Source organism: Plutella xylostella, chromosome 9 (assembly GCF_932276165.1).
Source record: "Plutella xylostella chromosome 9, ilPluXylo3.1, whole genome shotgun sequence".
Classification (NCBI taxonomy): domain Eukaryota; kingdom Metazoa; phylum Arthropoda; class Insecta; order Lepidoptera; family Plutellidae; genus Plutella; species Plutella xylostella.
Window position 1 is genome coordinate 949,622 of NC_063989.1, and position 14,196 is coordinate 963,817.

At 40.8% G+C, this 14,196-nt stretch overlaps 1 protein-coding gene across 1 annotated transcript in view; it reads left to right on the forward strand.

Moving 5' to 3' along the window:
- The window catches only part of LOC105383091 (phospholipase B1, membrane-associated), a 29,236-nt gene extending 18,198 nt beyond the window's left edge, over positions 1 to 11,038 (forward strand). Inside the window, exons 3-8 of the mRNA XM_048623273.1 lie at positions 1,277 to 1,345; positions 3,323 to 3,492; positions 6,776 to 6,992; positions 9,218 to 9,363; positions 9,782 to 9,950; positions 10,848 to 11,038. Coding sequence (XP_048479230.1) covers positions 1,277 to 1,345; positions 3,323 to 3,492; positions 6,776 to 6,992; positions 9,218 to 9,363; positions 9,782 to 9,950; positions 10,848 to 11,023 — 947 coding nt within the window. The 3' untranslated portion in view covers positions 11,024 to 11,038. The remainder of the gene's footprint in view (positions 1 to 1,276; positions 1,346 to 3,322; positions 3,493 to 6,775; positions 6,993 to 9,217; positions 9,364 to 9,781; positions 9,951 to 10,847) is intronic.
- Positions 11,039 to 14,196: the final 3,158 nt, after the last annotated feature.

Genomic DNA, 14,196 nt, shown 5'->3' on the forward strand with positions numbered 1-14,196 from the left:
AATATATTAAGTATGTAGTAAATGTACAAATTGTGCTATTTTTCTCCTACATCCCGAAAATCACGATATTGTATGATAAAAAAATCGAAAGTTAACGACCAATAAATAATAATGTCCTCCTAGCCGAATTTCGACTACGGCGGCCAATCTCATTTGAGATCAGCCATCTACGCAGGAGTAGATTATAGTGCCCAAGTGTGTGCGCAGTACACAGGAGCACTCTCTGTTCCATCACTCTCATAGCCCAATGGGACGGATTGACCGACACGACTGGAGAGAGCTAGGCGCAGGACCGACTGCTTTACATGCCCATCCGACAGCATGGATCGTTTCACTGTTTCGGACATCAGGTGATCAGCCTTTTATGTCCTAACCAAACTTAGAACCACAATTTAGAAACACAAATTGATGGTCCAATATAATTATAACGACCAATATAATTATTACAAACCCCATGAGATCGAAACCTAAAAATAGGTGCGACGACGAGCAAAGCGAGGAGGAGCGTGTTAGGTGCACATGTTCATCAAAACCAAAGCGGAGCGCAGCGAAGCGGAGCGGAGCGTTTTCCAACAGCGGAAACAATACAAGGCACCAGTTTGCGCTATGTAGGGAGACGCTCCGTCAAAGTTAAAGCCAAACGAATATTATTACTTTGTATAAACCTATGCCATAGCATTATTAGGCTATTCAAGATTTGGCCATACCATTATTAGGCTAAACAATGTTATGCGAAATAACTTTTTACTAAACGAGATTTATGCCATACGATTTTCGGCGTAACGAGACTTTGACCAAACGTTACTATGCAATACGAGATTAGGCAAAAAAATCTTATGCCAAAAAAGGTAGAACCTTGATTTCCAAACAATCCTTCTGCAAACTTCCTGCGATAAACGGTTTTCCCGTGGGATTTTTATGGTTAAAAAGTCAGGGACATACGAACAGATTATATTGTCACTCAAGATTATACATAGCGCTTACCTATACGTAGAATAGAGTGAGATTCAGACAAGTTTATTTATAAAAGTCCTCCCTATTAAAAAAATATATAAAAAAACACGCACTCACGCCTTGTACTAATGTACAAGGCGTGAGTCTACCCTTGCGGGGTAGGAGGTAGAGGTGCATTGCTGCACCCACTTTTCGCCAGAGTGTTATGTTAGTCCCAATGTAATAGGGGGTGGGCCTATTGCCATTTTACGGGATCCTCCTCCCTATTATAGTACTGAATTTTGTTATGCAATAAACTAATTATATTTCATCTGTTTTTCAGGGAATGGTGCGCTGGAGGAGTTTGCGCTGGGAGCTGTCATTGAATACCGGGGAGTCTCCTTCTGTGCAGGTAAGAGTCATGTTCAAAACCTATATAACGCCTAAGTACCTAGTACGTATTACTATTAGTAGTCTCTTCCCAAAGATGTTTGCCACATTAAGCCACCATTCAAATGAGATTAAGTGATCGTTTATATTCTCTTTCAGACTTACATAGGTCATTGAATAGCATCAGAGTAAGTACTTATTTCGTATTCTGTGCATTACTATCGGTCTCTTTTGATTATTTCCTAAATTAAATTAAGTAGGTATTGCAAATTTGTACGCAAACGGACTTATAAGACGAGGCCCACTTTTATTTATTGCGTAAGCATGTCATTTGTCTTATTCTTGTGATAGCAAACCGTAAAACGAGGAAAAACATCAAATCTGCTATAGCGAAATACAGTCAAGCGATTTCAAAATAGCTAACATTTAAATATGAAAGTTGTGTACTGGTTATTAAAATGTAAAGCAATTACCCAGCGTTGTGAACTCTGAGAGATGTCATCTGGGTTCAAGAGCGGTTACGGAGACTCTGGAGCCTCTTATAGACAGGCACGTAACAACTACGCAAATAAACTTCATCAAGATGTGCAGAACAGACCGAAAATACATAATGAATGACATAATTTAATTCAGATAAAACAAAACTGTTGACATAGAAAATATTCCAAGTAGGAGAAATACGTATGTATACTGTATAGTTAAACCAAACAATAAAAGAGCGGCAAAAGTAAAATACCTACATGTTCGGGTCAACCGAACACTTACCTCAGCAATTCGTATCTCTTGCGAGTCGCGCACACGCGGCCGACTCAGTGCATCGCGGAACGTATTGCCGGGCGGCAACGGGTGCATTCATCATTATCATAGTTTTAACGTAATTAAGTATCATTGTGGAACTTGAATAAACTTTAATATATCATTTATCAGTGACTTTATCATTTATAAAATTATCATTAGTTATGTACGGACTTACAACCCGCACATAAAATGGTCCTTCGAGCCGGATTTCAGTCATTTTCCAAATCATAACTTGAGTGTATTCATTTGTAATTGGAGACGATCCAAACTTTAAATATAATTTTACGTAGGGCCCAGTGGGTCAACCTTATTTTAACGAGCATTTTTCACATCACTTCCAGTTTCCTGTACGCATTCCCATCATCAAAAGTAATTGTCACTTAAAAACTGTTATTACTTTACGAAAACAAAAGTATTACCTTACAACCTGACAATATGTGTTACTATGATATAACAGAGTAACGTTTCCTATCTCTACAACAGTAAGTACTGAGTTTTATTTGCTTGAGAACTTGCAGATTATTCTAAAAGCTGCACAAGTGCACAGAGATACGTTTTTATAACTTTTTATACGTTTTTATAACCGTGGTATCACTATTTTGTCCTACTACTTTTTGTACCTTGAAATACAAAATGTGATACAAGGTACCTACACTGACACACAACTTGGTTCGAAATATAATAGTAAACTCTACAATACTGTAATCTTATGAATTTTAACTTCCATGGTTTCAAGCTGTGCCGTGTGCTTCGCTTCGACTTAAAAAAGTTTTACTGAAAACCTCCAGATTAAAAAGTACTTAGCTTATGTGCCAATCCAGAGTTTCAGAATGCAGGAAGCATAACAAGTTTGATGATAATCTTTTCAGTAGTTTTTACGAGAAAGAATAACAATGGTACACAAAATATACAAGTATGTCCTCTTTACGGGTATTATATCGTGCTGATTTAATCAAGCATACGGAGTCATTTACCCGCGTCCCGCGTGCGTATTCCACACAGCATAACAATAAATAGTTGTATGAAAATAACACTTGTATTACGCGTGCTGGGCGATCCCGCGTGCGTGATCAAATCTGCACGATATTAAGAAATTTAAAGAAATTAAAGAATAAAGAAATTTAAATTTAAAAACAGCCTATAATATTAGTGCAGATTTGCTCATACTATAACAAATGTTACCCCTATCATTCCTCACCAGGCGGCGACGCGACCTGGCGTGAGGTCCTCACCCTGCCCAACATCCTGCGTGAGTTCAACCCGGCGCTGCGCGGCTTCAGCACCGGCACCGGCGAGTGGCTCGCCAAGAACTCACGGCTCAATGTCGCCTTCCCCGTCGCTTCCGACATGGACGCCTTCAAGCAGGCCAAGGTAAATAGAAGCATCAGGCTCAACAAAGAAGTGCCGCAACACTCTTCTCGGCCTTCCACATCTATCCGCTACCGATTACTTCCTGTGGCTCGCTAAAACTTGAGGCGCAATGTGGCTTCTGATAAGCAGGCCAACGTAAGAAAGCCAGACTACAGTCTTACAAAGGGGAGCCACAACACCCTTCTCGATCTTCCTTATCTAGCCGCTACCGATTACTTTCTGTAGCTGGATAAAATTCGAGGCGCAATGTGGCTTCTTATATCTGGACACCTTCAAACAAGCCAAGGTAAGAAAGCCAGCCTATAGCAAGCGTCACTGTCTTAAGTCATCCAGCAGTAAACAGAAGCATCAGACTCAAATTCTAGGTAATTCCAAACTCTACCACTCTACAAAGAAGTGGCACAACACTATTCTAGACCTTCCACATCTAGACGCTACCGGTTATTTTCTGTGGCTCGCTAAAACTCGAGGCACTATGAGGCTTCTGATAAGCAGGCCAAGGTAAGAAAGCGAGACTATAGCAAGCGTCACTGTCTTAAGTCATCCAGCCTCTGAAGGCTGCGGTCCACTGGAGCATCCTGCGCGAGTTCAACCCGGCGCTGCGCGGCTTCGGCACCGGCACCGGCGAGTGGCTCGCCAAGAACTCACGGCTCAATGTCGCCTTCCCCGTCGCTTCTGACATGGACGCGTTTAAACAGGCCAAGGTAAATACAAGAATTAAACAGCGGCAGGCTTTAATTCTAGGTAGTTCCAGGCTCTACAAAGCGGAGCTGCCTTCCACATCTAGACGCTTCCAGTTATTTTCTATGGCTTCCGTGGCTTCTGATGAGGACGCCTTCAAGCAGCCCAAGGTAAGAAATCCAGACTATAGCAAGCGTCACTGTCTTAAGTCATCCAGCCACTAACGGCTGCGGTCCACTGGAGTATCCTGCGCGAGTTCAACCCGGCGCTGCGCGGCTTCAGCACCGGCACCGGGGAGTGGCTCCCCAAGAACTCGCGGCTCAATGTCGCCTTCCCCGTCGCTTCAGACATGGACGCGTTCAAGCAGGCCAAGGTAAATAGAAGAATAAAACTGCATCAGTCTCCAATTCTAGGTAATTCCAAACCTAGAAATGCCACAACACTCTTCTCGGCCTTCCATATCTAGCCGCTACCGATTACTTTCTGTATAGCTCGCTAAAACTCGAGGCTGAATGTCACTGTCTCCGTGGCATCTGATATGGATGTCTTCAAGCAAGCCAAGGTAAGTATAAATATATAGCTGCTAGCTCATCTTCTGTCGGTAATTGTACACGGGACTGTTCTCGGTGGCTCGCCAGCTACTACGGGCTACTAAAGACGTTTTCAAGCAAGCCAAGCTGACTCATCTTCTATCTGTCATTGTCCACTGAACTCTACTACTAGTAGTGAAACAATCCTCTGTCCTACCCTGGCTCCACTTGCAGCCACTACCGGGTATTTTCTGTGGCTCTTGGAACCTTTACTGTTCTAAGTCAATCTTCAAACTACACTTGGATTACAAAGTTACCTACATAACTGTAGGTAAAAGGGTCAAGGTTCGCCCTAAATTCGGTTCAAATATGTAATCAGTTATTCCAACCACAAAACCTCATGAGCAACTCGAGCGGCCATTGTTATGCGTGTCGCTTGCGAGTGTGGCTGTTTAGGTGCTTTTGATGGGCTCTTGGGTAACTGCTGTGTAGTGTGTAATCACACGGGCTTGTGTTAGGAAGTCTATTTGTAAAATATAAGGAAGCTTCTTACAGAAGTTTACTGTAAGTTAAAAAAATTACTGGTGAAATCCAGTTTTAAAAGGGTATGACACAGAGGGTAATTAGCCAAAGTTTTGTAACTCATACGTATCTAGTATCTACCCTTAATCCTTAGCTGGCTCCAGTATTGTGGTTGGCATAATATGATGATGAATCATCTTTATGCCTAAGACTAGAACATGTCTAGGTACATCTTAGGTCTACATCCATTGTAGTAAAGGTGATAGATTGGCATTAAATCAAATAGCATCTATTTGGTCACCGGTAAATATTGCTCTTATAGGTGAGCTCGTAATGGCATTTCACAAAAGTAATGCTTCCAATGCGGTCAAAACCATGTCAAGGTGAGCCCGGTCATTACATCTGCATAATTTCTCAAGAAAGTTATATTTATGTAAACACATAACTTAAAAAACTAGTTTAATTAATCTTTACTTATTTCATTAGAGTAGATTGCCTTTTTTTTTTATAAAATATTCATTTCTTTATTGAATCTCTTAGCTCTATTGCTATTGCCAATAATTAATTAAAATTAAACTCTGTCATTTATACAGATTTTAGAAAAATATAAATGGGAGTTTAATACTAATACCTACCTATATCTGCCAAAAATAATTTATCAGATGAAATGGACACGTTTAGGTACAATAAAATAAAATACATTTAATAAAAAAATATTTACACTGAAACAAAGTGAAAGGATTTTGGCAATACTTAGCAACTTTTCGCATGTATTTAAGTATTCAAGACAGGTTTATTAGTTGCTAATTAGCGCCTCGAACAACTAATGTTGAGGTCGGGTGTTGCAGTTTACAGTGCGTGAAAAATAATCGACGTTTGATTGTAATGATTATCAACCAATGTGGTCAGACTGTTTTTTCTAGCGACAGTAAACATCTAGGTATTCTACGTACATAATGAACATTTATTGCTAACGAATTAGTAAAGGACACTTATTGTAAAATGTTACGTGGAATAAACAACATTTCATTTCATTTTATTTTGGGGACTCTCTGGGGAAAGTGTCACCGGCTCCCTGGGCAAAGTGTCACCTCACAGCTGCTGTTCTTCATATACTGTTATGTGTATTCGACGGACCCTGCTGACTCCAGCCAGTCTCAAAATAGGCATTACCTAGCCGATCATATAAGTATTTTTATTTTTAGGAAAAACGCCTCTGACGACATGTTATGATTTTTTAAATGTTGGGGACAGACGCAATACATTGCCTTTCATGAGTAGCGGGGCAGGACTGATGACGCAAATCTGGCTAGCCAGTTTAATACCACTAGCAAACCTCTCTGTTCTGCCAAGGATGCAATAATTTTAGACCCTCTTTCAACCCTTATAGCATTGGCAATTAAGCATAGCTACTTAATTTTTTAAATTAATTTGTCCTTACTAGTTTCGTCCTTAACTCAATACGATAAAGTAAAAAATTTATCTATTTACTATTTGAGATCATAATTTGTCAAATTAAAAAGGTTAACCGGATCTTCTCCCATCCACAGGTGCTGGTGGCCCGCATGCGCGCCTCCCCCGACATTGACATGGAGCAGGACTGGAAGATGGTGACCATCTTCATCGGCGCCAACGACCTGTGCTCGGCGTCCTGCCACTCGCCCGTCGCCTGGTCACCCACCGCTCACGCGAGGAAGTTAGCGAAGGCGATTGATTACCTGGCGGCTCATTTGAAGAGGACTTTTGTTAATGTTGTGCCGGTTTTGGGTAAGTTATCGCTGTTCTCCCATGTAAAAAAAGGTCTACTGCTTGCTATAAGATAGTGCCTCGAGAATGGCGCAATGTCATTCGCTTTTAGTTACATTGCAGTATCTACGATTATTGGTCTACCAAGAACCCTAGTCAGCATATATTAGGTCCTTACATATGAAATTGGCGTTTTGTCGTACTGGCCACTTTGATCTCAAATATTACCTTTATGGTTAGGAATTCCAAATTCAAATTCATACAGCTATTTACTCATGCATTTGTGTTTCAAACCCCCTAATTCATTTGTTTTTTCTTCTTTTGTTTTTTTCTTTGTGTCACTCTGTTTACAAAATGGAAAACTTGAAATATCGCGTTATTTACGAGTATGAGTTCCACCGTGGCACCAGTGCTGCAGAAACGGCTCGAAGGATTAATGATGTGTATGGTGACGGTGTCGCAAAAGAAAACACAGTGCGTTTTTGGTTCAAACGTTTTCGTTCTGGAAATTTCGACCTGCAGAACAAGCCTCGTGGACGGCCGGAGACCAAAGTTGATAATGAAGAATTGAAGGCTATTGTGGAAGCGGATCCATCGCAAACCACGTCCGAGTTAGCTGCAGGCTCCGGTGTTAGTGATAAAACTATTCTAATCCACTTGAAGCAAATTGGGAAGGTGAAAAAGCTTGAAAGGTGGGTACCTCATGAATTGAGTGAAGCAAACCGACAAACGCGCGTCGACTGCTGCGTTACGTTACTCAACCGGCACAATAATGAAGGAATTTTAAATCGAATCATTACCTGTGATGAAAAGTGGAACCTCTACGATAATCGGAAGCGCTCATCGCAATGGCTGAACCCTGGCGAACCAGCCAAATCCTGGCCTAAGCGAAAATTGACTAAAAAAAAGTTGCTTGTAAGTGTTTGGTGGACTAGTGCCGGTGTCGTTCACTACAGCTTTCTTAAATCTGGCCAGACGATTACGGCAGATATCTATTGTCAGCAACTGCAAACCATGATGGAAAAGCTAGCTGCTAAACAACCGAGGCTGGTCAATCGCTCTAGGCCACTGCTGCTTCAGGACAACGCTAGACCACACACTGCACAACAGACGGCTACCAAATTAGAGGAGCTTTAATTAGAATGTCTTAGACATCCACCGTACTCTCCGGACCTTGCTCCAACAGATTACCATTTTTTTCGCAATTTGGATAACTACTTGCAAGGAAAAAAATTCAACTCCGATGGGGCAGTCCAAACCGCCTTCAAAGATTTTATTGATTCCCGCCCGAATGGTTTTTTTAGTAAGGGGATCAATGAACTACCTATGAGATGGCAAAAGTGCATACATAGCAATGGTACATACTTTGATTAATTTAATATATTTCATTTAAAAAAAAAAACGACTTTATGTTCCTCCTATAGAAAACGCCAATTTCATATGTAAGGACCTAATATTTCAAAAGTCAGGGGTGACCCCTTCGACTTAAAATACTTTTACCACTTTTGCAACAACCTGTTTTTTTTTTATTTACGAATAAGATAGCTAACTAAACTACGGTACTAACAGACAAGGTTCATGATCTTATCTGCATTCCGCGATCAGCAACAAGACCTTCAAGCACCATTAATTTGCTAATTACAACAAATCATCACAAATAATAAAAAAACAGTAGGTACCCTACGGCACATTACTCAACATAGGTCCAATTTAATTGTTCAACACTAACCTTGGTATGTTTCAACAGACATATTTAAAAAAAGTACTGCTTATGTTTTTTTAAATATTTTTTGTAACTATATACTTTGTTAGATGTTTTCACATTTCGTGTCTTGCCTGTCTTAACCTACGGTTCACATACATGCTGACCGAGTCTCAGAAGTTCAAACTCAAGGTTTGCCACAGAGCCATGGACTGCAGTATTTTGAGAGTGGATCTAATATGTCACATTTCGAATGCATTCCGATCAGTCTCCTCTATTCTAACATAACCCTTATATCCACTCGCAGATGTCTCCGTATAAGACTGTTTTTAAAAGCCTGCGGATTTCATCACGCATGCGGGATTCCCCGCACGCGTTCATACAAGTATTCATTGCAACGCGTGGAATATGCACGCGAGACGTGGAAAATTTCGTGCCATCCCGCGTGCGTGATGTAATCCGCATGCGATTAAAAACAGTCTAAATGCTGGAGCATCACCCTTTTTCCCCTAATCTCTACCAACCCCTATATCTCCACTTCCAGACGTATCCGTATCGATCCGCGTGCTCCGGCCGCTCTCCTGCCGCGCCATGCACGCGCTGTTCTGCTCGTGCTTCCACCGCGGCGGCGGCGAGCTGCACGACCTGGTCCGCATGGCTAGGTTGTACCAGAAGGCAGAGCTTCAGTTGGTAAGTGCATTTGAACCTCGGGTGTATGTATGGTGAAACCTCTAGATGATTCTGGATGACCATTATGACCAGATTGTATCAGAAGGCGGAGCTATGTACAGATGGTTAGTGAATACGATCCTCAAATTTGTGGGAAAAAGAGCTATAAACAACCTGCATGACCAGGCGGAAGAAGGTGGGGGCAGCTAATAAGTGGATGTCACCCTTGCGTGTACAGAGGAAGAAGTGCTATTCCTCCTGCATGTCCACCCAGACCTTATCAGACCAGGTTATGTAGCAGCTGGTGAGCGCTTCTGGCCAGTTGTACTTACTTTCTCCACCTTCAGTTGCCTACTGGGGTAGCTACAGCTACAACCATCCACTGCAAAGAAATCTGCTAAATGTAAATAATAATAAGATTCCAACTTGTGTTCCCCAGATCGAGAGCGGTCGCTACGACACTCGCGACGACTTCACCGTGGTGCTGCAGCCCTTCATGAGACTCTTCAACGCGCCCTACCCGCCGCGCCTGCCTATGCCGCTCGTCATACACCAGTCTTATATCACGCATGACTGCTTCCACTTCTCGCAGAAGGGACATGCGCTGGGTAACCTCTTAGGCCGAGTTTTTTGATCCGTGGTCAGCTTTAACTATTAGTCAAGTCACATGTCAAACATGACAGCTGCATACGAATTTTGTTGGATTTTAACTAATGGTAGCCATTTTTGACCAATGGTTGAGTTAACTAGGGATCAAAAAACTGGCCCTTAGTCTCTTTAAGATCCTCGTATTTATATAGCTACTTCATGAGTCTTCTGAGAACTAGTCCAGTCCATCTACAACACTATCACGTATCATTGCTTCCACTTCTCACTTGGACTTCACACAGGGTAACCTCTTAGATTCTCTGATATCTTGGTATCATGCGTCCATTCAACGCGCCCTACCCGCCGCGCCTGCCGATGCCGCTCGTCATACACCAGTCTTATATCACGCATGACTGCTTCCACTTCTCGCAGAAGGGACATGCGCTGAGTAACCTCTTAGTTTCTATGTGATCCTGGTATTAATTTATAGCTAGTTCATGAGTCTTCTAAGAACCTCTCCGACCCATCTACAACGTAACCTCCTAGTTTCTATGAAATCCTGGTATCATGTGTCTATTCAACGCGCCCTACCCGCCGCGCCTGCCCATGCCGCTCGTCATACACCAGTCGTATATCACGCATGACTGCTTCCACTTCTCGCAGAAGGGACATGCTTTGGGTAACTATGTGATCCTAGTACTATAAAATGTCTTCACATTAAGCATATTGCACCGCTCCGGCGGGGTGCCACACCCTCCTTCGCACCCACCCGCCTTCTTCTAACTACTCCAACGTATTTATGGAATAAATAATATAGATACCAGATACCCCAAACCAGGTTTCTTCTTCAAATCCTAACATAATTTCATCCGCGATTCTTCTTCGGATCCTAACAAGCTCCTTTATCTATATTCCAGCGGCAAACCTGCTCTGGAACAACCTGCTCGAGCCAGTAGGTAACAAGAGCGACAACAGCCCTCCAGTACTGCTGCGCTCCTTCAACTGTCCCAGCGAGGACGCACCCTACCTCTTCACCGCCGCCAACACCAAGACCTACTTGGCCACTGGCCGGCAAGAAGACAACGAGTTATGACCGACAGAAAAAGAAGTTTGACAGCTAGTGTTCTTTTTTTGTTGTGGGAAAGTAGAACTTTTTTGTGAAGCATAGACAACTTTTTGGTGGGAATATTGAATGATGGACTTTTTGGAGGTGGACTTTTTGGTGAAGAAAAGGTAAATTTTTGGTGGGAATATTGAAGTAGGAACTTTTTGTTGGGTTTTTCCAGAAACTTGGCGCCAAATCAATAATGTGTTATTTCGATAGTTCTTAATTTCGTTTGGTGATATTAGGGCAGAATATATTTTAGTTTTTAAGTTTCTTCTTAATCTTTTAGAGTTACCATATGGACGCTAAACAATGTTTAATACTTAAGTATTGTTACTTATTCAATTTTATTTGTAACTTAGCTATCGCACAGTTTTGTTATTGAAGTAAGTTTCAGTAGGCATTAGGTGAAGTTAAGATTACTTTAGTGCCATGACTAAAGATCTAGTGAGTGCTAAGATATCTGTGAGCTACGAGTTATGGCAAATTTAATATTTATAGCCATGTGATGTCTGTACATAATAAGCTACTTGTAAATAAATGACTGTTACATATTTTACAACTCGTGAAGTTTTTATTAACTACATAGCGCCTGAACAATATAAATTGGCAAGTCTACATCTCAGCGTTTTCATTTAATTTAACAATATTAATTTGGTACAGTTTGGTCCAAACAAGTATATAGATATTTACTTTTTAACGCTTTTGTTCCTTGTCAAACTAACCAACCGACAATCTTTGAAATAATAAATAATTATGTGTTTTTTTTTATTTTGAGAAGGTATAAAAGTAAAGCTTAATACATGTATTAAAAAGCTTTTATGTATAAAAGCTCCAACTTTAGTAAGTACTTTGCGATACTTATCACAACTGTAATAGCTTCTTTTACATTTTTTATTTGACTTCCAATATACTTCTTCGAATGGCAAAAGGTTCAAAAGCCCTCTAAGAGCATCTGTATAAGTATGACGACTAGTTCATTCCTCAAGTCATATCCACGCGAAGTGATTACACGGTTGAGTCCCGCCGCGCCCGGCCGAACCCAACACGGGTTTAGAACAATAGGGAATGTCAGAATATGATTTTGAAATGTAACCAAGGCCTAGGTCTTTGGATATACCTAGCCAGCGGAAACAGATATAAGAAACCCCGATTATTACTCAGAATAATTCTTTTTGGATGTCTGAACTTCTAATTGAATATGAAAATGAAACTTATGTTATCTACATGAACCTACATACGATCTATTTCAATCGATAGTTCAGTTCACACATGACACTATTTCCATCTAGCTAGCTAGCAATAACCATCGCTTGGAGACCAATTATTTATTGTTATTAAAGTTATTACCCAGTCCCAGTTAGGATATCAATACATACAAAAACTAGGTCATCAATCTATTCTATTTTTTTTATTAGGGACTGTATTATAAATTAAATTAAAAACAAAAATAAGTTAGTAACTAATGCTGCAGTTGTCGCGCATTCATTTAACTATTTATATGAGTAAACGCGAATATCTGAACTGTTAATAATTAATAACCGTGATTAGTACAAACATACTAATCACGGTGACGAACTGAATATGGGATATATCATAAACAAATTAGTTACTTAGTATCACGCACACGTGATGACCGATCAGTCTAATAACCTGATCGTCTGAATGTCAAGGATAATCCTGATGTTCTTAGGGGTTTCACCCCAGTGGCCTCCAACCTCCCCTATAGCCACCCCGTGCCTCGCTAGCAGGGTTGTTCCCTGGGACTGATCACATGGGATTGTTTCCCTAGCTTCTTACACTGATCACATGGGATTGATTCCCTAGCTTCTTACACTGATCACATGGGATTGTTTCCCCTGGCGCACTGAATATCTAATCTATCTATTATCACACGGTACGGGTACGGTATGTACCTCGTACCTCCTTTAAACCTTACATTATTAGCTCCTTAGTTTCCTTACTCATTATAAACACAATTGGTACATCAAGAAATCAAGTGTAGGTATAACTTATCAATCATAAACGAGATATAAAAGGTAAGTGGAAAGGTCACTTAGCTGCGCACTTGCAGTAACTGGCTGTTGTCTGAATCGGCTCCGCTCCGCGGGGTCCTCTCGCACCCACGACACTGATAACTCCCTCACTCTCCGTCTGCTCACCGCGGCTGCTCACAAAAAGTGAAAAGCGCTCCCGCGCTGCTCGTTAACGTGGATAAATTAGTCTACCCTCAACTCGCCGATATTAATATTAAGGCTCGTCTACACTCAGAATAATTATCTTAATTATTCTGTGAGTCGAAATCGGTACAACTCCCGATAATTCGGGACACTCCCGCCGAGAGAAAAGTTTCTATGAGTGAGACGCTTTTACCTATTCTAATATAGGTCATAAGTATATGTATAGATCAGCCACCGACAAATTAGACCCTTCTCAAAATTTTCGTGTTTTGATTTTACGTCTATATTAATGCCTGTTTCATTAATAAGCAATAAAGCATACATCGGTAGCAATCTCTAGTTTTGGCTCCTTTGCTACAAGTTCCTCAATTGCACTTCTCCTTTCGTACCATAACAACATTCCAGTAATTCAAGCAATTTTCTATTGCAAGTTCTATTTGATACTTCTACTATGTGGCTTCTATTACAAATAATAGTTCATCCTATTTTTCTATTATCTTTTATTCTTACTACACCTCTTCTTTTCTTACTACACCTCTTCTTGCATTTACATTTATTACTGATATCTGTCACATAATACACAATTACACACGACTGTACTGCAATTTTCTGCTTTTAGCTATTTTTCCTGTTGACTTCAGCATGTAGACACTTGAACACTCTAAATCTTAATACTCAATCAACGATAATCTTAAATCAAATAAGAATTAGCAAACAAACTATTGTGACAGTTTACTCGGGAGCTGTGGCTGGCCTAGCCGAAACCAAGGGGAAATGCACAAAGGTTCTACTCGAGAGAGCCACGCACAGAAAAATCGCCCCCTCTCTGCACAGAATAGAATAGAATACATCTATTTCAACACACAATAATGTATTCGGTGTCGACACGTCCCCCATATAGCTAAATTAACGCTTCAGACTAAACAATATAATCATGTCATATTCTTATCATTTATCTTTATTAATATTGTATTTATTGTT